The sequence below is a fragment of the Amphiprion ocellaris genome, chromosome 1 (genome assembly GCF_022539595.1).
Source record: "Amphiprion ocellaris isolate individual 3 ecotype Okinawa chromosome 1, ASM2253959v1, whole genome shotgun sequence".
NCBI lineage: Eukaryota > Metazoa > Chordata > Actinopteri > Pomacentridae > Amphiprion > Amphiprion ocellaris.
The window spans coordinates 16,593,712-16,616,609 of NC_072766.1; the positions used below are offsets into that span (position 1 = coordinate 16,593,712).

At 40.0% G+C, this 22,898-nt stretch overlaps 1 protein-coding gene across 1 annotated transcript; it reads right to left on the reverse strand.

The window, feature by feature from the left end:
- Nucleotides 1–5,707: 5,707 nt before the first annotated feature.
- On the reverse strand, nucleotides 5,708–21,079 carry kcnk2a (potassium channel, subfamily K, member 2a). The gene is made up of 9 exons (XM_035949429.2): nucleotides 20,774–21,079; nucleotides 18,087–18,193; nucleotides 17,850–17,962; nucleotides 16,887–16,977; nucleotides 16,113–16,230; nucleotides 15,061–15,221; nucleotides 12,165–12,351; nucleotides 11,917–12,056; nucleotides 5,708–9,718 (listed from the first exon to the last, which is right to left on the reverse strand). Coding segments are annotated over exons 1-9 (1,257 nt in total). The 5' UTR covers nucleotides 20,775–21,079; the 3' UTR covers nucleotides 5,708–9,379.
- Nucleotides 21,080–22,898: the final 1,819 nt, after the last annotated feature.

Sequence of the window (22,898 nt, forward strand, 5' to 3'; positions counted from 1 at the left end):
TGCTCTTGCCTTCTACTCGTCCTCGTGCAGGTCTTTGGAAGACACTTTGGGTTTTCACAGCTGATGTCTTGCTGGTTTATTCCCCCTGGAGAAACTCTTCCTGGGGAGCAGTGGTTGGTGTAAATGACTGAAACGATCAATGAGGTTGTCTTTTTTCTGGGCTCACCTTTACAGTGTGTCTGAGGAACACTGCTTTGGATCAATAACATTGATTATCTCTTAAGACATTAGAAATAGAGGTATTGATGTGTGTCGACCCTTTGACCCCTTGTTCTGCTGAGGTCTTGTTAGGACACATTGAGAAAGGACACAGGATACTCATCAGTTTCAGCTGGGGCGTGTGTCACAGAGTGGGGGGAAGAAACTCAGGTTTGTGTGTTCACCTGGTTTGTCGGTTCGCTCCTACATGCTGCCGTGTGTCTCTGCCAGGCAGCGGCTGAGGGGGCAGCAGGGCATGCTGGGTTATGGGAACAGAGCGGAGACGACACGGTCACACACCTCAGAGCGGATGCAGTCCTGCTCTCATGTCTCTGGCTGGAGCTGTTAGCGGAAGCTGCAGTGCCAGAACCAACTCTGGCCGAGGACACGGGAAATGAGGAGATGGGTCCGCTGAGCTATGTTATCACTGGCACTCAGACTGGAGAGTGTGTGTTTGTTTATGCATGTGTGTGTGTGTCTGTCTGTAAAACGGACAGACTGACGGACTGTCAATCCCCACCGCTGTATGCATGATTTGTCCCATTCTTTGCTGGGCAACACTGTGTAAGCAGCAGTTCTCAGGGCCAGAGGAGAGTCAGTGACAGGATGTGTCGACTGGAGTGTGTGAACAGGACGCAGGGAAAGAGACCAAGAGCTTAACTCATGGAGTTACTTTAAAACCAAATTATGTGTCTGAAATACTCAAATATAAAGCCCAGCTGTAGCTTTGAACTGAGAGTGAGAAACTTAGGTACCACTTTAGAATCATCCTTCAGACCGGTGACTTAAAGGTTCAAAAATCTTTGACTAATGCATCACATATCAGTTATTATACATTTTATTAGTTCTTTCTTATTAATGATTTTAATTAACCTATGAAGTGTTCGTAAAATGGTTTAACAACAGTTAATAAAGCCACTCAGAATCTGTATAGCTTGTGTAAAAGGAGGCAAAAACTGAGCAGAAACAAACTCGATGCCGCTTTGAGCATCATTAAATCATCAAATTAACCACAAAATACAGAGTAATTTAGATTACTCGAGTTATTTCAGAATTGAATTTCCCATTTTCTTTCCTGTCATCATCATTCTGACATTTAAAGATTCTCCAGCAGTTTTGTACTGCAACTTACAAATCTACAGTCATTCTGTGTCAACATGTTTTCCTGAGTTAGTCCAAAGCTATGGAGGCTTCATCAGTTTTGCTGTCCATCCATCTATTACCTGTACGCTGCTTAATCCTCATTAGGGTCACAGGGGCACTGAAGTCTATCCCAGCTGACATAGGGTGAAGAGAGGGGACACCCTGGACAGGTAGCCAGTCCATCGCAGGGCCTCACAGAGAGACAAACAATCAGACTCACATTCACACCCATGGACAATTTAGAATCACCAATTAACCTATTATGAGGGTTAATTAATTAACCAATTAATGTTTTTGGACAGTGGGAGGAAACCAGAGTACCTGGAGAAAACCCACGCATGCACAGGGAGGACATGCAAACTCTATGCAGAAAGATCCCAGAAAGGCCGGGACATGAACCAGGGACGTGAACCGGGAACCTTCTAGCTGTAAGGCAACAGTGCTAACCACCAAGCCACTGTGCAGTCCTTCAGCTTTACTAATTCTGTGTATATGTATCTTCCACAGGTATGCTCTTTCAAGGATGAATTTCCCTGTTGAATCTTGGTGTCTGCTGCAGCTCAACAATGCAACGCTGTTATAAAAACACAAAGAGGGGATCTTACACTGTGAGGACGGTACATTTGGAAGGTAAGGTATCTGCTTGATTTGACCATCTCTGACTGCTGGAGCCTCAGTTTGACTTCAGCTGCAGTTTAAAATGCATTTTTGAAAAGGATCATGACTAGATTTTGTTCCCCATCAATTTCATTTAAATTACTTTAGGAAAAAAATCTCTCCATGGCAAGAGAAGAGAAATAAATCACTACAAGTAATAACTTTTCAGTGTACAAATGATAATGTGAAGATATTTATTAAATAAAACATAAAAATTTATGCAGCACAGGTTCAGACATCCTGACTTCTAGCCCCTAGTGTGAGTGAAGCTCTAAATATACTTGATCCTACACTTCTGATAATGAAATCTGTGTGCTGAATTTTGCAGTTTGTTAGGTTTTCTCAAACTGGTAAAGATCCAGAACCTTTAAACTTTGAAAGACTTACTGTTTCTTGAGCCACAAAGCCCATCTCAAGTAGCAGCAACCTGCAAAGGATTCATGGGATCATTTCTGTCTGTAAAACTGTTTTGCTCCTGCCCCTAAAAATGTGTCAGTTCAAGCAGTTCAATCACTACTGTCATCCTTAAAGACCTTCAAATCTGGATGCTTCAGGTTTTCTTGGTTTTATGTTGAGTTAAAGCCACGTCAGGACCTGACATCTGTTAAATGAAGCACATGTCCTGTGGTAGTGGGGAGAAAAGAAGCTTCTGGTTCAGTTTGTGCACTGAGAAACTACAATAATGCTGTTAAACCAATGTAGAAAAGACAGAAGAAAAGCAGAGAAAAGATTTTTCAGTGGTTTTTCAGACTAAAGCAGAATTGATAAACGACTTGACTAAAGACTGTATATTTTTAGAAATTCTGCCAGATCACATGAATGTGTTCAGGCTGGTTTTCTCTCTGAAGTTCCTGCATGTCTGATTTCTGTGTTGGCTCCCTGCCTCCTTCTGGATGGAGATAATATGTTTAATCACACACACAGAGTATGAGCTATTTTTGACCACCAGCATCCCTGGGCTTTTACAGCACCTTTCGAGCAATGAATTGCCTCTGCATGCAAAGCACTAAAAATAGAAACCATTAGAATAGAATCAACATAAAAGCCAGCGGAGCCTCAGTTCATCTGCCTGCTGTAGTTACAATGTTTTGAGACATTAACCCCCCTGAGGGCAAAACCTTTCAGAGAAGTGGCAAATAGAAATGAACAATCTGTTCCATCCAGCTGCTTCTTAGAGCTGCGTAAATTCAAAAACCTCCTGGACACACGTGTTAATAAACCGAGATCTGCACTGTTTGACTGAAAAAATATTCACTCCGGTACTCTCACGTGGCATGTGGCCAGTCAATTATGGCTCAAGTAAAAAAAAGAAAAAATTACATGAACAAAAATGAGGAGCATCACATACATCAGAGGTTGCTGAATTTAATCTCTAGATGTGAAAGGATTCCTTAGAGGTCAGTGAGGCTGATCCATATTTAGTGAGGATGGAGTTTGATCTCCACAGTTTCTCTCAGGGACAATTCAGCTAATTAAAAAATGTAAAAATGGTCACTCCTTTGTGCCTTACAAATGGTAGTTTTGGTTTTATTTGCTAAGATTTTAGGGCTGCTGCAGATATTTGCATTGTGAATCACATTTTAAAACTCACCAGCAAAATGTCTTTTCAACTGTCATGTGATTACAGAGGACTATCCCCTAACCTCACTCTGTGGCCTGCTGCTTTTTTCTGTATTTCAGGGTGTGCTTTCTGAGACCTACTCATGTGATCTGTCCTCGTACTTCAACATCAAAGGTCAGGTGAGTTTCTCTTACAAGCAGCAGTTTGAAGTACTAAAGATGTAAAACTTTTGTCCTGATTCTGGACTTGGAGGCCAACACCTGTGTCACGTTTTAAGTTTATTTGTGAGGTTCATGTGATGATGCACAAACAGCTTCTGCTACAGCTTTTCACTCTCTGCAATCCACCTACTGCCCTCATCTTAAAATATAAATTCGGAGGCTACGCGTGGCGTTTTTTCACAGATTGAGATTTTGTGAAAACATGACATTTCTGCCAGAAGTAAGATAAGAAGCTTAATTCCACACTGATATCTGGGCACTAAATATTAATCTGCCACCTGCAGCAGGTTCAGCTCAGCTTCGCAACAAGTCTGGAAACAGTCTCTCTGTGTCCAAAAGTAGCACCAATCAGCTCCTTAAAAACTCACAGACACACTTCATTTATCCAAAAACTAAAGTTCTAGGCAACAATTTTCAAGTCTCTGCTGGATCTCTCAACCTTGCAAGGGAAGATGGGCTTTACAGTGGGGGAAACATGATGGCAAAATGAGCTGCTGCACTGTATCTGTCTCACTGTGTACTGTTGATTCTGGTCTGTACTTCCTGCTTTCATAACTTTCCCTCACGCATCATAAGAGCTGCTGCCGCTGGTCCGTCACACTCATCGGGCCGCTGGAGCATCGAGGAAGTTTAAACACTCATGATTATTCAGTGGTTCAGCAAATTCTGATTAATGTGCTTCCAAATTCCTAATAAAGCAGCGTTACATGTCGGGCAGGGAGAAGAATGAGAAAATTGTCGCAGTGAAAACAATTAGCTTTAAATATTCATGATTGAATAAGGAAAGTTAATCACATAATTAGTTATTACGAATGAAGATTTTAAAATCGAAAAACTTTGTGTGGGTTTGGTTTGCACAGATTTGTCTGGTAACACTCCAACTGTCATCAGGTTCTAATTGAAGTTTTATTAGATCCAGATGGCAGCATGGAGATGTGTGACTCTGAACCAGCAAGAAGAAGCTACAAGAAACAGAAATATGTCATGTGAAACAGCCACAGCTGATAATCACTCCTTGTAATAAACTGACTGAGAAAATATAGTCTCAGGGCCTTTAAAGGGCAAATTAAAAATGTGATCATATTTAGACAAGTCTTGTAGTATTCAGAAAGATTTTCTAGTGTTTCTAGGTGTAAAATGAACTGTCCTTCTTTGCAATGGACACTGGAGATCCTTCTTCATCTGACTATGATTCTAAAAATACGTATTGTGCCGAAGCGTTCAGATTTTAACAGGTTATGACTTTAAGATAGAAACGTGTTTTTGATCTAAGTGCCTTAACTGCCTCCATGAGCTGCGTGTCACAGATGACTGAGTTGTCAAATCAGCAGCCAAACTTGCTTTTAGTTGTTTGGATCTGAAAGTTCTCACAAATCATCAGTTTGCCTTGTTTATTCTCATGTTTCTTTTGGAACATTGAAAGAGCAACTTAATGTTGGCAGCTTTTGTTCACCTTTGGAGGTTTACCTTCATGCCTGAATACAATTTAAACGGGCGAGTTGTAGGAAAATTCCCACCCTGTACATTTGTCATGATCAGGGAAATTAGTTATAGAGACCAAAACTGGTTTGTGTACTGGGCTGTGAACATATCTATTACTCCTATAAAGTTGGCATTTTAACACAAGACTTTATGGGGACTGACTCATTTTGGAGTCAGCCTCTGGTGGACTTCCATGAAACTGCAGGTTTTGGCACAATTTTTCAGACAGGAAGGTTGGAGCTTGAAAGTATTAATTATTCTTTAAGTTTGAGCAAATGTTGGCATAAAAAAAACCCATCACTATTACCACAACTATGCATGCTGCACCCTCACTGACTAAGTTGTTCTTGTGCAATAATGAGCGACTGAGTGATGCACACTCTTCTTTTGAATACACAGACCAAACTGCAAAAGCTGAGTACCTTAAATCACACAGGAAACAGAGAAAGATTCCAAAGTTGGTATATTTCAAGTCATACATTGTACAAAAATCTGTTACATCAGAGGTTAGCTCTACAGACATTATTATTATAATGTGTTCTCCAGACTCATCAGCGTCTCTCTACCAGTACAAACAGAGTTTAGAAAAATACAGTTGTCATCATAAAAAGCATTCATATATCTAGCACAGAATGAAAAAGTTAGTTTCATTTTAGCACAGCTAAAAACAGATGGTTGTGTAACAATGGCATGCTGAATAGCAATGAGAGAAGGCAACGACAGACCAGCGCAGCGTAATGCTGCTGTTGTTTCTATTCAGTGTTAGTACTGAACCATACAAACTCTGAGTTAATGCATAAATTAAAAGCACTTCTATTGTAAAAGTCAAAACATCCATAGAACTTCACTTTCCCATCTTTTCATCCATTCAATTAGAACGTCCAGTGCATCCAGTGAAAACAAAAGAACCTCTATCACCTCTTATGAATGCATTTCAATTAGGACTAAAAAAAGGGCCCCATATTTGACTAATATTTCTGATCTATTCTGGTATTTTACCTGCTGTTCTCAGTGTATTATTGGTGCTATAAAAAAACCTACAGGCTGCACTACAGACTTATTTCTAATTTCCTTTGTCTTTACATTCACTTGATTTATTTATTCACCTTTCAGTAAATTGTTAACATCAATTATTTGAAGCTATAAACCCACTTCAGCCATCAGATTTACAGTATTTTTTTTTCACACAAGTCTTGTGTGTGTGTGCGTGTGCGGGCGTGCATGTGTGATAATCAAAGGATTGAATTCTCTTGTGTGGATTATTAAAGAGAAGGAGTTTGTGTGTTAAACCATGTAGTTGTCATTAATGCCACATAACAATCAAAGTCCTCTGAGTGGATGGACTGGTTCGCTGTGGAAGCCATGATGTGATGTTACGTTAAAGGACTGTTGAATCAAAGTGCATTTTTAACGGCAGGTTAACACACGTGTGTGTGTCTGTGTGTGTATCTCTGTGTGTGTAAAAGCTGAACTTTCATGACTTGTCGTCACTGTGCACATCCACATCTGTGACAGTCAAACACTCCAACCTTCATCTCCGTCTTCAGCAAAACTTTTAAACAAAAGGATGCTTTCATCCAACAGGTCATGCATGTAAAGAGAAAATATTTCATTATATCTTCAAGGCCTGAAAAATACTGAGCAAAACAAATTAACATTTACAAATGTCCTTGCAATTCCAGAACTGTTTGCAAAAAAATGTTTTTAAATATGCAGTATTCTGACAAGGCAATCGCTGTGAGTTCTAGCAGCTTTGGGTTGATGAACAGAAGGGTAAAGTGATACAGAAGGCCAGTACGATACTGATACATTACAGAACCTGAAACATAAAACCACAACTCATTTTAGACGATACTGATTTTGTTTCCAGCTATAAAAACAAATGAGACCTGCATCCACAGAGCCAAACAGATCCTGTTATTATAGAAAACTCTACTGGATAAATAGAGCCACATGTTGGTGTTTGGGCTAATAGAACAATATGACCGAGAATAACAAGGATGGTTTGTTGGAATAGAAATATACTGACAGAAATGTTCCTCATTTGAAGTAAACCAAATTAGCACAGATAACTGTTTCAGTGTCACCATGGAGCTCAGTGATATGTAACTCTTGTACAAAATCTGTTGTTAACCTCACGTGGTGTTGGACTTTGTCTTGTCAATAGTGTAAAGAGTTTGAGGCACTACAGTGTTCATAGAGCTAATTCTTTTAAAAATGCATCCAGACTCAGAGGCCCAATTTAAACCACATGAAAATGATGCTTCTTCTGTAAAACTGAGAGGAGTTGTGATGTACTAGTGCCCTCTAATAAAACCACATGTGAAGCTGACACCACACAGAAATCTGCAGTAAGAATAAAAGCTGATGGTAGCAGAACTGTAAGACGGACATGAGGTGGGACTGGAAAACTGCCACACTAGTTTAAATATTTTAATATTGTTCTCCAGTGAAGAACAAATAAATGTTTGGTTTCTGAAAAGCAGAAAAAAATGCTGATAAAAGTTATGTTTGCGGAAAGCAATGGCTTGTACTTGTTAGAAACAAGGATAATTCTATACCAACAACTTTTATAATCAAAATATGTTAGCATCTAATAAAAAATATCACTAACAGTGCTGCTTTTCAGCATCACAGTGGTTTGTTGGAGTGATTATAACTGTTAGCAACTCCACTGTAATATGCAAAAGTTAACCGTCATCAAGAATCTGATGATTAAACTGAAGAAGGAAAACCTCATTTATCTGAGCTGCTCTATAAAACAGGCATAATTACAGTCAGCAAAAAGCTTTAAATTAAAACATTATTAAACCACACCTTTTATGTATCATGTTTTAAATAATCTTTTTGGCAACAATGGTCTTTTCCATCCAATTTGTGTAAAATGTCATAAAAACTTTTCTAAAATTAGCTCCATGTTAATGTAGAAGACCTGCTAGACACAGTCTACCGTGTTTGTAGTTCAGACATTGTTTCTTTCTTACGTGTACACTTCTAATACCATTTATATTCCACCTATAAGTAACATCTCAGCAGACTGTGATTGTCGTTGTCACTCAGATAAAAACAGAATTATCCTTAAAACAGTGTTTTAGGGTTCCTGGTGGTTACGTCTGACACCAGTCAGTCTTTGCAGTCAGTCACACGCTGCAGAACTCTAATATGCAAGATGCAGACAGAGAGCAAACACAGGCGTTTACCTTGGACACACCCTCTGACTTTTCAATATTAGGTCAGCAAAAATTATTGTTTTGTTTACACTGATCAGCCAGAACATTAAAACCACCTGCCTGATACTATTTAGATTCCCGTTCTGTCGTCAAAAACAAAACAAAACTCTGCCCTCATGGTGTCTGGCGCCGGGACGTTGGCCGTGGATCCTGTGATTCACCGGGTGTGATCTGCATGGATGGAGCTTGTTCCTCTGCTCAATCGAATTAGGATCTGGGAAGTTTAGGCCAGGCCATTGCGTTGGGCTCTTGTTCATGTTCCTCAAGCAGTTTTTTCCGTGTGGCATTGAACACTGCCCTGATGGGAAGCGCAAAGACCATAGGGAATGAACTTTGTCTGAAATAGTATTTAGGTGGATGGTAATGTCATAACATCCCCATTAATGTCAGGACTCTCTGTCTCCCAGCAAAACACTGTATTGTAACAAGATGATCAATGTGATTTACTTCACCTGTAGTTCTAATGTTGTGGCTGTTCAGTGTACACAGTACGTTGGAAATGTAACTTCTATTGTCCTTCAGAAAAAGTTAACAGCTAATCCCAAATCACCGCCAATCAGCAAATTTGCTTTACTAGGAGACCTAATTGGGATTTAGTTTAAGCTGACAGACATCCAGTAAATTCATGACAGTCATGCTCTTTATATTCCTCATACTCTTTGTTTCACTTTTGTAATGAGTTGTATCCTGCTGTCAAAAATCCACTGAAGCAAGCCTCCTCTTATGTCCCTGCAGAGGGTGAAGATGCCCCTGTTGGGGTCACAAAGTAGCACATTACTTGATTTGTGAGTGAAAACAGTTCATTTGGTCGAGCAGCACTGATAAGACCAGTGATGACACGTTGAAAGGCCTTGGAAGGATCCTGAAAGGTGCTGACTGTCCTCGTTCTACTTGAGGTGTTCAATAATTGAGATATCTCCTCTCTCTGGGTCCAACCCGTTCATGTACAAACCACTGTTTCTGGTCAGAGGTGTTGTCAAACCCTGCAGTCCAGCGTCCCTCTCAATCTTGTCCCGCTCGTCGTTAAAGTTGACCGATACAGTCCTCCTGGGCAGAGTGAGTTCTGGTGCTGGACTGAAGCCCAGCTCTGAGGACAGTTTGCGTTTAATTGACGCTGCACGCTGGAACTTGTCGTAGATCTCAACGCTGACGCGACGACGAGTTTCTTTAAACTCTGCGGAGACATTAGCCGTCCACTCTGCAGCATGAGCTCTGATCTCCCCGACCTGCAGGGAGATGAAGAGAGACGTGATGAGGCAAGTAGTGAGCAGACGGGACAGAGATGATATGACACAGACGACTGTAATGTACAAATCTACATTTTAAAGATTATTTTGCATTTAGAATCAGTAATTGTAGTCCATTTGTGGATTTTGCGTTTAATCTTTAAAGGAGACAAAAGAGACAGAGCGTGAGTGAAGTGGAGATTGACGACATCACTGACCAGGAAGTCAACCTGATTACATTAAAACAATGTATGTGCAACTAAATAGGACATCATGGTGTATTTGTCAGCCATGGAAAATATGACACACACACGCACACAGCTGAGTTACATTTACAGCCATTACATGCATATTACTGGTGGGACAGAGCATGATAACAAACACATTCACTAAGTCACAGAAAGTAAAACAACACTTTTCTTTGCATCTAGCTTACAGAGTGAAAATATATGAATGATAATAAAATTAACAAAACAATCCAACCCAGTTAATTTGAATAACATTAATAACTCCAACTGACTTTGCTGCCACACCAAATCTGTCTTGTTTCCATGTATAGCAAAAGTATTTCGGAAAACAAAGCCATCTTTACATCTCATTTTAAATGGTTTAAACACCACAGTGTCTTAATTCTGAAAACTTCGGAATCTAATATGGAATGTAATGTGAATACAACATGGATGCTTAGTCAGGACTCCACAGGTCAGCAATTACTACAGGCTAACATGCATCCAGCCAACACAATCAAAAGTTAAGAAAAAAAATATTTCTGCAAATGGATAACTAGTGCAGAAAATAGCAGCACTGTTTCTAACTTCTGATTGGATAGACTACAGCCGACCTTCAAAGCTGCCTGCTGCAGTGTCTCTCCAAATACAAGCACAAACACAGTTCAGCTGTCAAACAGGAAACCTTGGAACTAATCCCTAAATAATTTTCTGACTTAAGTCAAGTTTTCATTGATCAGACTTATTTATGTCAGGGATCATAAAATGCTAATCTCAAAACAGGAGATGCTGGTATCTGACCTCAAACTGGCAACCTGGTGGTAACTGATGCAACCTACTGCCCAAGTTGGTCATCTAAAGTTTCTAGGAGCCCACATTAATATATCCAGCTGGAATAGGTCCTGAATACTCCTACTGCATTGAGGTGCCGTCATAAAATGAAGCAAAACATTGTTACATACTTTGCCTGTGGGGATGGGTCCGTATTTTAACTCCAGCTGCATCAGAGTGAGAACAAACTGTTTGCTTCCACTGATATAATTAAAAGCTGATGATGTTGAGATGAGCGTATGAACAGACAAATAAGAAAAGGGCTGAACCAGGCAGGGGGACACATATACAGAGAAGTGAAGCAGAGTTGTGCAGAGCTCTGACTTTGTTTCCTTTCTAATATTTATGTGCCTCAATGGGACACTAACATGATTCAGAAAGTGACTGGAGCAAAAACCAACCCTGTAGTAGACAGTGATAATGCCCCTAACACATGTATATCACACACATTCACACATCAATGAGGTATCACAGCAGGACTTCAGCATGAGAACCCATCAGGAGCATGAACTCACACACATCATCAAACATCTCCACAGCTTCATTCAGCTGATCATGACAACACTTTGCCGGGTCGCTGTCTCACCATGTCCCTGCCAAAGATGTTTTGTCCCCTGAAACTAGACATGTTTGTAAACTGGTTGAAATGTATGACAGAATCTGTATTCATGCCCACCAGTGAAATCCAATTACCTCACTGCAGAGGGGAACCTCAGGGCTGGAAACTCACAGATGTTGGAAACTGAAACTGAATTTATTTCCATAACCTGTGTTATATTTAGTGTTGAGACAGTCCTATGTTCATTTTCTGATGGGAACATCATCACACATTGTCCAAATGATATCTGGAGTTGCTCACAATAATGCCTGAAGACTGTGTTCATGTGTTTGGATGACAGAGAGTCGATTGGATTAGAAAACAGTTGCATCATTGAAATGAAGTTAGGCAGAGGGCGAAAGTTGAGGTGGGATGTGGCACTGTGGACAAGCTTATGTAACATGTGTGTCGCTGTGCAGAAGGACAGAGACGGAGGATCGAAACAGGTACATGCAAGCAATATTAAAGAGAAGTGAGAAGAAAAGCAGCAAAAGAAATGAGAAGAAGCAACTGAATGGAAGTGAGAAGCAAGGGTCTCGTACCTCCTCTTTGGTCCTCTTGGAGATGACTCGGAGCCAGTCTCCTATCATGCTGAGGATAGCAGCAAAGTAGGCCAGTCCCACCAGGATCCAGAACCATACAACTGGTTTATAGTAGTCCAGGTATTCTATTTCTGACCCACCTGGACACAAAAACACAGAGTTTTTCACCACCTGATGGGAGATATCAGTGTGCAGCAGAGAACCGGACAGATGTAAAGAGTGTGTTTCATTACTTTCTGTGTCTGCACCTGCAACAAAGTCCCCAAATCCAATGGTAGTCAAGGTGATGACCACAAAGTAGAGTGACTCCAGAGCAGACCAGCCCTCGATGTGCTTGAAGATGGCTGCCGGAAGCGCCACAAACAGCAGGCAGCCAAACAGCACGAACAGCAGGGTGGATATGACCCGGATCTTAGTCTGACTGATGTCCCAGTGCTGCCGGGGAGAACCGAAGACAGAGGAGACGTTATGTAAGATTCATCAGAACAGCTGAGAATCTCATCATGTTGCTTTTAATGAAAGACAGTAAAGACAACAGTAGGTGAAGTATTCAGACTCCAATCTAAATCAGAATCACTTCGTGCTAAAAGTACAAAGGTATCATCATCAAAATGTACCTAAAGTATAAAAAGTAAAAGTATAAAAATGCAAAAACTGCATTAATGGCTTGTTGATTAACATATAAGAAGCATTTTTGCAGTTTAAAAAAAAAACCAAAACATGTACATTCAGGCAGCTTAGTGACTTCTTCCTGAGAGTCCAGTGATAAATCTGAGAGGCTGTGAGATGATTAATGAGGTTGTAAAGAGGAAAAGATTTCTTTTTTTCCCTCCTATTTCTCTATTTTTTGTTTTTTTTAGTGAAACACGAGAGTCTTGTAACAGTTATTCAAATTAAACCATTTGAGACATCTGGAGTAGAAATATGTCTATGACAGAACTGACAACCTCTCTCGGACATCTGAAACCTGCAAAGAGGCCTCAACCACATTTTTTCAAATGTGCCCTCAGCTAAAATTCACTCACAGATTAGATGTTGAGCTTAAGTGCATCAATAATGTAGGGAACTAAACAGAAGATCATATTTTCTTCTGAAATGTAGTGAAGTATTAAGAAGCCAATACAAATCTAGAGTATAACCTTTAGCATGTGAGTAGATGTATCCACTGAGGGTGTTTTTGTGTTGAAATGTGTCACTTTAGTGTTCCTGTCCTGCAGTGAGAAGAAATGTTCAGAGTAAAGAAAAATTTGGTTTAAATTAATATCTGCATGTTGAGCTGAGGTTGATATGGTACAGTAATCAATCAGAGAGAAAGGATTTGATGAAACTAAATGTTAAGCTGGTATAACCTACAGTACCATAGATATAAATGCTTTTTTTCTTTAATTTATGGTGACTCATCCAAAACATGCTACGATTATTCACTGAACCACAACAAGTTTTCGTGTGCAGGAGGAAAACTGCTAAAGTCATGAGGATTCATTGTCTAAAAATCATTATTGTCCGTACAGTTTCAATAATCCGACTCAGGGCTGTCTGGATATTTCTGCCTGGTCCAAAGCAGAGGACAGACTGACAATTATAAAACACACTGTTGTGTTTGAAGTGAGATGTTAAAAGAACCTGGCGCTGTAGGCAGTAATACCATTATTCCATAAATTGGTCCTCTGGGCGCAGTAGAAAAGCCGCTCATTGATGATAATGCTGCAGGCGCTCACAGTATGCACAGAGCAGCAAGGCTTTAACAAACACACACACTTACACAATGAACTTTTGTGCTCTTTTTTTAATCACAATATTCACCACTGAGTCCCTTGGGTGCTCTGAGAGCAGCAGAAGGAGAAAATCATTCTAAAATATATTTCTGTTTTCTACTCATTACATTCAAGACCGCAAAGCAAATAGTTTGGAAATCTGACCACTAACTGAGTTATCTTCGTTTCTCAGCAGACTCAGTCCAACGTGTATGGAGCCTCCATTTCAGCCTCATCTTAAAAACACTGTATCTAAGAATATGACATCATGACAAAAAAATTAATCAGCTAGAAAATTACTGCTCAGCATCAACAACTTCTGTATAATTTAGACAGCTATGGCAGTTTAATGAGCGTAAACCTTAAAATAAATGAGTTAATTTACTCAGTTTGGGTTCTGGATTCAGCTTAAATGAACCATGATGCTGCATTACTAAGTCATTTAGTGGCCCAATATGTTACGTTATTGTTTCTAAAGCAGCTCAGCATGCAGAGTTTCGCATCTTTTACAGTTTAAAAGGCCACAGACATTAAACTAATAGCACAAATATTTAAAAACCAAGCTGACCTTGTTACAGAAAACATCCTTGTTTTGATTTCACTCCTACTGGAGTAAATGTATGAAACCACGGCACTGCAAAGTTCTTCTAATAAAAGCTTCAAAAAGGCAGAATGACTTATCTCTGAGGTGATTCTATCGAGCAAATCCAGAGATAAAACAGATCAGCTGTTTTTTCTCTATTGCTTCTGAGCTAAACCAGGTCTATGGAGAATGTGTGCATGAGTAACATACAAGGAGACAAATCCTGAAAAATTAAATTGTATTAGAACATTAATAACAGTCATACTGGATGTTTTGCATCAATTTAGTGACATTTTCTTTTTAACTCCAAATTAAATTTTGAAACAGATTGCCCTAAAAATTGCCCACACCAGATATAGCACAGTAACATAACACATATAGTACAATATACGATTTAATCCATATCATCCAGCTTTAGTAATGATGTGGTTAAATCTGATTAAATTGGGCATCCCTGTAGCTCAGCTGGTTGAGCGGGCATCCCATAAACAGGGGCTGTAGTCCCATGGCCATTTGCTGCATGTCCTTCCCCTTCTCCTCTCCACGTTTCCTGTCTGTCTCCACTTTCAAACTATAACAGAGGCTAAAAAGCCCAAAAAAATAACTTTCAAAAAGAAAACCCAATTAAATTTAAACTGAAGACAGAAAAGATAAATGATTAGATGTAAATAAATCAGGTGCAGCTGATCTAAACTGTCCATCTGCAGTCCATGAACATGTTCCAAGTCTCCCGTGAGTGTTTAAATATCACCTGTTTGCCTGTGTGTATGTTTGGGTTAATGTGACTCTGTGCTACGTTAGACTCACCACAAACATTTTCTCCACTTTGGCAATGCCTTTGCCAAATATGGTGCCGAGCTGATCTCCTACACCGGCCAAAAGAAAGCCGAACAGAGGTATCCCTAACAACGCGTAGACGATGCAGAATATTCTTCCACCTTCAGTGTGGGGAGACGTGTTCCCAAATCCTGCAGGAAGGACAGGTGGAAACAGAGACAGGAAAATACACTCTGGTTATCGAAGTCATAAAGACAACGATGGGGAGACTTGGACAGCGGATATCTCCCTGGTCCCCTGCTATCTGGCCTAATATTACGTGGTCATGTCTGCTACTGCAACCAACATTTTTTGCAGAGCAACGCTAAAACAGACTTTTGCTACTCTATTTAATCTGAGAGGTCAACTGTTGCACTTGAGTCATTGTTGCTGCATAAAAACATGAAGTGACAGCACTTTTAAATAATCAAGTCAAAAGAACAGAATGAGGAAACAGTCTCAGCAGCAGATGAGGTGAATGTTTGTCCTCAAACTACATTCACCGGGTCAGTAACTGTGCTTTTAGCCAATATTTTTAAATAAAGTGTAGCAAAAAGACAACAAAAGCTGTAAAACTGATCAGTAATGACAGAATGGAAAAAGGGCAGGGGAAAAATGAAGTAAGAAAAGAGAGATGGAGAAGAAGAGTGAAAGAATGCCACACACACACACAGTAAATGTAAATGTATGGGGATGATACGCTTGTTTGTTTCTATCCAAGAAGCAGATGTAGAATCAATGATAAAAGAAACTCCCTCCTCTTTCAGCAGCAGTAGGTCAGTGTCACTGTTACATAACAGCTACACAAATGCAAACACATCAGATCCACTCACTTGAAAGGACATTTAAAGACCCCTCTGGCAAAAATCAACATCGGTAGGAGGTTTTTTAGAGATGAGCTCTTAGGGGTTAGAGAAGAACGTTATATTTTCTGAACTCATAAAGAGGTAATGCAAAAAATAAACACGCAGTCATCACACACCAGATCATTTACAGAGTGATCAATGATCTGAGTAGACCTTCTGTCCATGTGTGTTTCCTACCGATGGTTGTGATGACAGTCCCAGCAAAGAAGAAGGCCGAGCTCAGGTCCCACAGGCTGCTGTGGTTGGTCAGCGTTCCTGCAGGGTTCACTCCTGAACGGATGGCAGACACAACTTGCTGCAAAAGAAGAGAGAGGGGAGAGAGCTTGTCAGTCATGTGTTCCTCGTAGAGGTGCAGGAAAGTGTCCACATGCTTGCCTGCCTAATGAATTAAAGATGGCCACATATAAAAGTTGAGATGACTGTGAGGGTGGCAAAAACCTGGAGCTGTCAAGGAGAATGCATTAAGAAAATCTGGTGCCGGTGAAAGTCAGAGTCCCAGGAGAGCTTCCTGGTTCAGAACAGGAAACAACAAGAGCCTGACAACAACAGAAACAAACTTTGTGTGGCTCATAGACTGTATAATACAGTTTACGGCGTTTCTCAGCCCGTCGTCCCTCCTTGAGGACTGAGAGAGCTGTCCATGGTGCTGAACCCACGGCTGCTGTGCTCAATCTCAACTGCATAATACATAGTATTACTTCTTCAGTTTCTTTTAGCTTTTATTAGCTTACTTATCTAAATGTTTGCTAATGTGCTATACGTAAATCCTTCCACTATTCTATCAGACACTGCTTTTATTCCATGGTATCGTAACTTTTTTTTGAGTAATATCTGGTACAAGAATTTCCTTCAGGGTTAAATTCTGTCTTATTTTGTCTTACGCTAGTTTATCTTATCTTACATTATTTTATGTATATTTTCTATATTTGCCTAATGTGATGTCAGTCTCACCTTAACCAGCTCCTCCAGCTGGCTCTGGTTGACACAGGAGTGTCTGGACAGAAACTCCAGCTTCTGGGACAGGATGGCCAAACGCTGAGCACTGGGAAGAGAGAAAGAAAGCGAAGATGAGAAGTATTTGCAATTAAGTCTTCATATTTTAAAAACAGATTTTACTCTTCTTGAAATATATCCACTTTAAGGGTGGACAGAGAGATCAGAGTTGGTATCACAGACTGATGTGAAGTGCTGATTTGGTTTAAACCAAGTGGAAATGATTAAACCAGTTAGATGACACTTTGACTGCAGAGACTTCTGTACTGCAGCTGTCAAAGGGTGCTCATCATTAGGGCTTTCTACTTGGGGAACATCAAATCCTGACTTTATTTAACTGTGGAAAACTAAGTTGTATGCAGTGGTTCACCTGCTGTAAGAAAGTTTGTTGTCTTGCAGGTTTCTGGCCAAAAGTGTACAGAGACTGAACTATAAAGGCCCAGTAATCAAGCCCTGGGGGACTCCACATGTTCTACTAAGATCTACTAACTGTGAGTAGTATGCTGTGGTCAACAGTGTTGGAAAATCCAGTAAAATAGAGATATTTTTTAATTCTATCGTATCAAGCAAGCAAAATTTAATATCTTTCATCTACAGGGTTTCAATGCTGGATTGAAAATATAGAAAACAACAATTAAATTCAGTTAAATTAAAATGAATTCACATTTAAAAGTTTATACATTCAGTAACAATAGCATCTCCATAAACAAAATATTCATAGCAGATCAATCATTATTAAGCGTGAATACAACCACGTTGCACTTTTTAGAAGAAGCTTAATACCTGCAGTTTTGAGAGGCAGTGAGGAAAAGCCTGATAGGAGGTGGGAGGATGACAGGGGAATGATGGGTAAATGGACGATGGACGACTGTTCTGGCGGTGAGGTGGACAGACAGGCAGACATGCTTTTAACCTGCCTACCTCTCGTGAGGCTGCTCCAGGGATCTGAAGACTGCTGCTCCCATCACCAGGTACAGAACCACCAGAAGAAAGATGGCCGTCACTGTCTTCCACTTCATCACCGTGGCAACCACCTGTAACAACTGATCAGTAAACCCAGACGCAGACAAAACGGTGTCCAAAACAGATTTAAAGAACGTGTCTCCCACTGTAAACATTTTTTAAGCAGCTTTTTCTTTGATATTTTTTGTCTCTCACCTCGCTCTCCTCCCGAGGAGTCAGTGTGATTGGCTTTGTGGAGAAGGAGAGGCGGGGCTTAGTGTTGTGAGTGGCGGATTTAGGGTCCAATAAGTCTGGAGCTGCCACTGTCAGGGGAAATAAGAAAATGGCATTGAATTTTCCTTTCTTTTTTTCCCCTTCCACATACTTCTCCTCCTGCCTGTCCCTGCTCACATGCCTCAGTTAACACATTTAGCTGTTAATTTTAGAAAATCCTTATGAATTAATCACAAGTGGCCCTCAGATCCTAACACTGGTGAAAGCATGAATCAGGCCCGAGCATTTAGTGTATCACTTTAGTGTGTACAATGTGTGTGTGTGTGTGTGTGTGTGTGTGTGTGTGTGTGTGTGTGTGTGTGTGTGTGTGTGTGTGTGTGTGTGTGTGTGTGTGTGTGTGTGTGTGTGTGTGTGTGTGTGTGTGTGTGTGTGTGTGTGTGTGTGTGTGTGTGTGTGTGTGTGTGTGTGTGTGTGTGTGTGTGTGTATGCTTTTGAAATATCCAGAAAGTAGTTCACGCTGGAAGCAGGAGAAAAGAGGAGAATGAGAGTCATTTTAAATGTAAGAGGACGGATGTGGTGAGAGCAGGAATGTTAAGGGTGCTTGAAAGCTTGAAAAGCAAGAAAAGAAGGATGAATCTAGTTGTTCAGGTCAAGAGACTTTTGTAGTAGGAGAATGAACAGCTTTTTATCTGCTGCAGGTGAGTTATTGTGTAAGAGGTGTGTTGTGATTTCTGTTTAATCATAAAGCATCCTTCTACCAGATCAAGTGTCTAATTTACTGTAGGTAGCGTTAACAGAGAAAATGAGCATGAAACCATCAACAGTCATTAATTCTAATGTATTCGAAGTAGTTAGAAATACGAGAGTCGCAGAGGAGACAGAAGCAGTTTGTTACAATAACTTTCTCCAATGTCTTGACTGCTGACTCGTTTTTCATTCTTAATTGTTTTGGGAACATTATTTAACCATTAAACTGAAAAGAAAGGAGGGAGAGAAGACAGACGGTGCATCAGAGTTGGACGATATGCTGTGATTTGACATACTTTTAATATGATCCAAAAATATTTTTAAAAGCTACACCGTGCATTAATATAATGTATTTTCATGGTCTTACAACACAGTTTTGAGAATGTGAGAGGGAATGTAAAGAGGAGGTTGAATGGAGAGTGAGGGAGCAGCAAAGAGATAAAGTAGATGTGGGACCTTCAAAAGACAGATGGATGTTCAGAAAACAAGAGAAGAGAAGCCCCAAAAATGCTTTGAACATTTTATCTTCATAAAGCGATTATGTTTTTTATTGAAAATGTCAAACAACTGTGTGCTACACAAGTGACTGTAGTCCCCACAATACAACAAGGTCAAAGGCGGCGCAATTTGATTTGTCCAAACTGAGAGAAATCCCATATAATATTGATTTGTGCTTTTTCTTTTGAAGAGTCTGTCTTTGTACCGAATGTATAAAATCGTATTAGAACAAGAATGAAATATGGTTAGAATCACTCAAGCTGATTACTTTCATGTAAGGTTTGACCAAACTAATGTATGGTTAGTGATGGTAACCAACAGTTTGCAATGAAAACAGCAGCGGGGTCTCCTTAGAAGCACTAAGTTTGTTTTTGTGCAACATAAATCCAAAGCTGAACTCTCTCATTTGCCCTCTTGTGTGACCAGATTGTCACTTCTTCACCCTCGTGTCGTCCTGCGGGTCAAAACTGACCCGTTTTAAAGTTTGAAAATGTGGAGAAAAACATATTTTCACAGTGAAACTTCTGTTCTTTTCAACATTTTTGGGAAATCTTTGAACATTTTTTGGTGGAAAAAAAGAAATGTTAAAAATGTTTCTTAAGAACATTCACTTAAAAATCAACCAAAATCCAGCGAATTTCACTGGATTTTGGTTGATTTTTATGTGAATGTTCTTAAAGAAAACATTAGAAGTTTTACTGATATATGTGGAATCACTTTAGATATTTTTAGGATTTTTTTTGGAAGATTTTTACTCATTTTTTTGGAAAATATTTACAAGAATTTTCTTGCCAAATTTGGGGGCTTTTTTTTTTTTTTTTTAAATAAAACTTTTAAGAGAAACTTTTAAGGAATTATTGGAATTTTCTTCCTGAAGGTTTTGCACATTTTCAGAAGTTTGGGGAATTTTTTTGCTGAATTTTTGGATTTTTTTCAGGCAAGGAAACAATATTTTTTGGTGCCTGCAAATGAGAATAACAGGAGTGTTAATATAAAGCCTACAATAAACACATCTCATATGTAGATGTGGTTCTACAAATTGTAGGATCTCTTGCATGATTTTACTTCTCAAATAAAGAGGAATGCAAAAATATTTTGTCCACCAAGTTAGCATATTTAATCAGGATGAATATCTAATAGATGTAATCAGACGTGATGAGTGTAGCTGTGCGGGAGGCAGAGACCATCAGTCACACAACAGCAGGTGGAGAGTTAAAACAAGGAGAACAAGTCCTGCATGAGCTTCAGGACCACATGATATTCCAAGTGAATCATGGCTTTTCAGGATTGTGTTGAAAACAGGTCAGATGTCACGCAGACAGTTTGGAGATCAGCGCTGGTTTTTGCTCTCAAGCTGCACTAAACTTCCAGTAGAAGTTCTCTCCCTCCAATCAAACTGTCTGCACAGTAAACTCTGTACTTACTCCTTGTTGCTGCCTATCCGATGCCCTCCGCTCTCCTCTTCTCCTCATCCGAGGCTCTCACTGCGTTTAGGGGAATCTTTCCTCCTCTGCGTGTCTCCTCCCGGCGCTGCTGAAGCGGGGGGACGAACAGGAGCTCCGTTTTCCTTCTGCTTCTCTACTTTCACCGCTGATCGGACTCTGATGCTGCTCCTGCAGGTTGGTTTTAGTGTCTCCACGTGGCACCGAGGAGACTTTTCTCTCTGCTCTCTCCTTCTTCAGCCTCCCTCCTGGTTTCAGCTCTCCACCATCCACTGCGCTCCGTCTGCGCTCCGGCTTTTGAGCGCACCGGTGGAATAACAGGGAGGAGAGGGGAGGAGAGAGCACTGAGGGGAGGAGGTGCAGGATACAGGGAGGTGGTTCCCAAACTAAGGTCCGCAGAACCCAGGGAGGTCCTCCACGGGGTTGGAGAAGTCTCCATAAATCTGTAGTGATATCATTAACTGAAAGTACATGCAGGGATGGAGGATTAGTGTAAGAATGTAATCTGATTCTCCAAGTATCACAGTATTACAGCATCATAACTTGGTTACTTTCCATTACTTTTGGATTACTTTTCAACCAAATATGCACAGAAATACAAGAAAAAATAAATATCATTGTGCATTCTGTGATATGTGAACATGTGCACAATCATTTTCTATTAAAAAATGTATTTTAAGATCTTATTCCTGCAACAAGAGCAGCCAAAAACCTAATTTTTACTATATGGATTGGTAGTCTCATTATTACTTTTTTCTGCAGTGTAATGTAACAGAAGTACTTATTTTTGTATCCTATAGCATTTTTTACCAAACCTGCATCAACATACTATCAGATTAAGTATGTTATTCAGAACCAATCAGAGAGCTTAAACCATTAAAGCCTTTTGGTGTAGAGGAGCAGGCAAGTATGATGAAAGTGGAGAACGAGGGCAACAGGAGTGAAGAAGGAAGCAGTGATACAATTTTCCATGTAGTTGTTTTGAAGTTTTAGTTTTATGCTGACACAGTAGCCGCTCTGGAAGTAATACTTCCCAAGTTTTAAGGTTTGTGATTTTCAAAAAATGCTTCAGAGTCTGCTTTGAATTTGAGAACTGCCCAATCCAGAAGTACAGATTTCTGCAACACTTTGTTTTCTCCTCTCACCTGTCTCGTTAATAATGGTATGACGTGTTAGATTTCGGGATCAAAAACTGAAATCAATCACATTTTGTTTGCTATTTTCTCTTCATTATTTCCCCACAGAAGTGCACAACTCCAGTTATTTGTTTGTTTTGTGTGTGGGAGCTGCAGGTCTGTGCTAAAATACTAACAGGACCCTAAATATGCAGCTGAAAATGGAGAAGTTACTTTGCTCTTTCTGCTATAAAGAAAAACAAGAACAACTGTAACACAGAACTCATGCGATGGAAACATTCTCTCAATGTTTAACCAGATAGGCAGATGCCGTTAATCTACTTTTAAAGAACACAAAGCTGGGTTATTATTTCCACTCATTCCCTGCTATCAAACACATCTTATTTGCTTTAGGATATTGACTCACACCGCAGTCACGATTACAATCCAGACTTTTTATTTTGAGAAGAGAAGAGAAGAGACTGATTGTCTGATAAATTTGTGCATCTTTGGGTGGCATTAAGTGATTTACAGAAAAATATCCTGTAATTTAATCAGTCATTTAATAAGTCTTGTACACATGCATGTTTGTTTCTGTCACAGATATAAATCTCGAAGAGAAGGGCGGGTGGACAGGATTGAACCAGGCTGAATGAAATGCGTTTGAGGTGGAAGGCTCATGCTACATACCTTTACAGGCGAGTATAAATGGAAGCCACCTCCCCACAGTAAGTCTCAGCATTGTTGAATGTCGCCTCTCAGCAGGCAGTAAATCTCCGGTTTGGGCTGCACCCTCTGACTGAAACCAAATTTGGCAGTTTCCTGAGGTGAAAACTGTTGATTGCTGTGTGTTGGTGGATAAATCAGGCTGCGGTTCACGCACTAATTAAGGCCCTGTGAAGGTGCCAAGGCAGAAAACAGGTGGTATAGATGGTTGAATGTTGAATATCTAAAAGTGCTTTCATTTTCAATTGTCCACGTTTCTACTCAAA

Coding starts and splice junctions, on each gene's coding strand:
- kcnk2a (XM_035949429.2), bottom strand. Junction 15,222..16,112: donor GACTGTCATCACAACCATCG/GTAGGAAACACA, acceptor TCCTTCCTGCAG/GATTTGGGAACACGTCTCCC. Junction 9,719..11,916: donor CCAAGAGGACCAAAGAGGAG/GTACGAGACCCT, acceptor ATCTCCCTGCAG/GTCGGGGAGATCAGAGCTCA.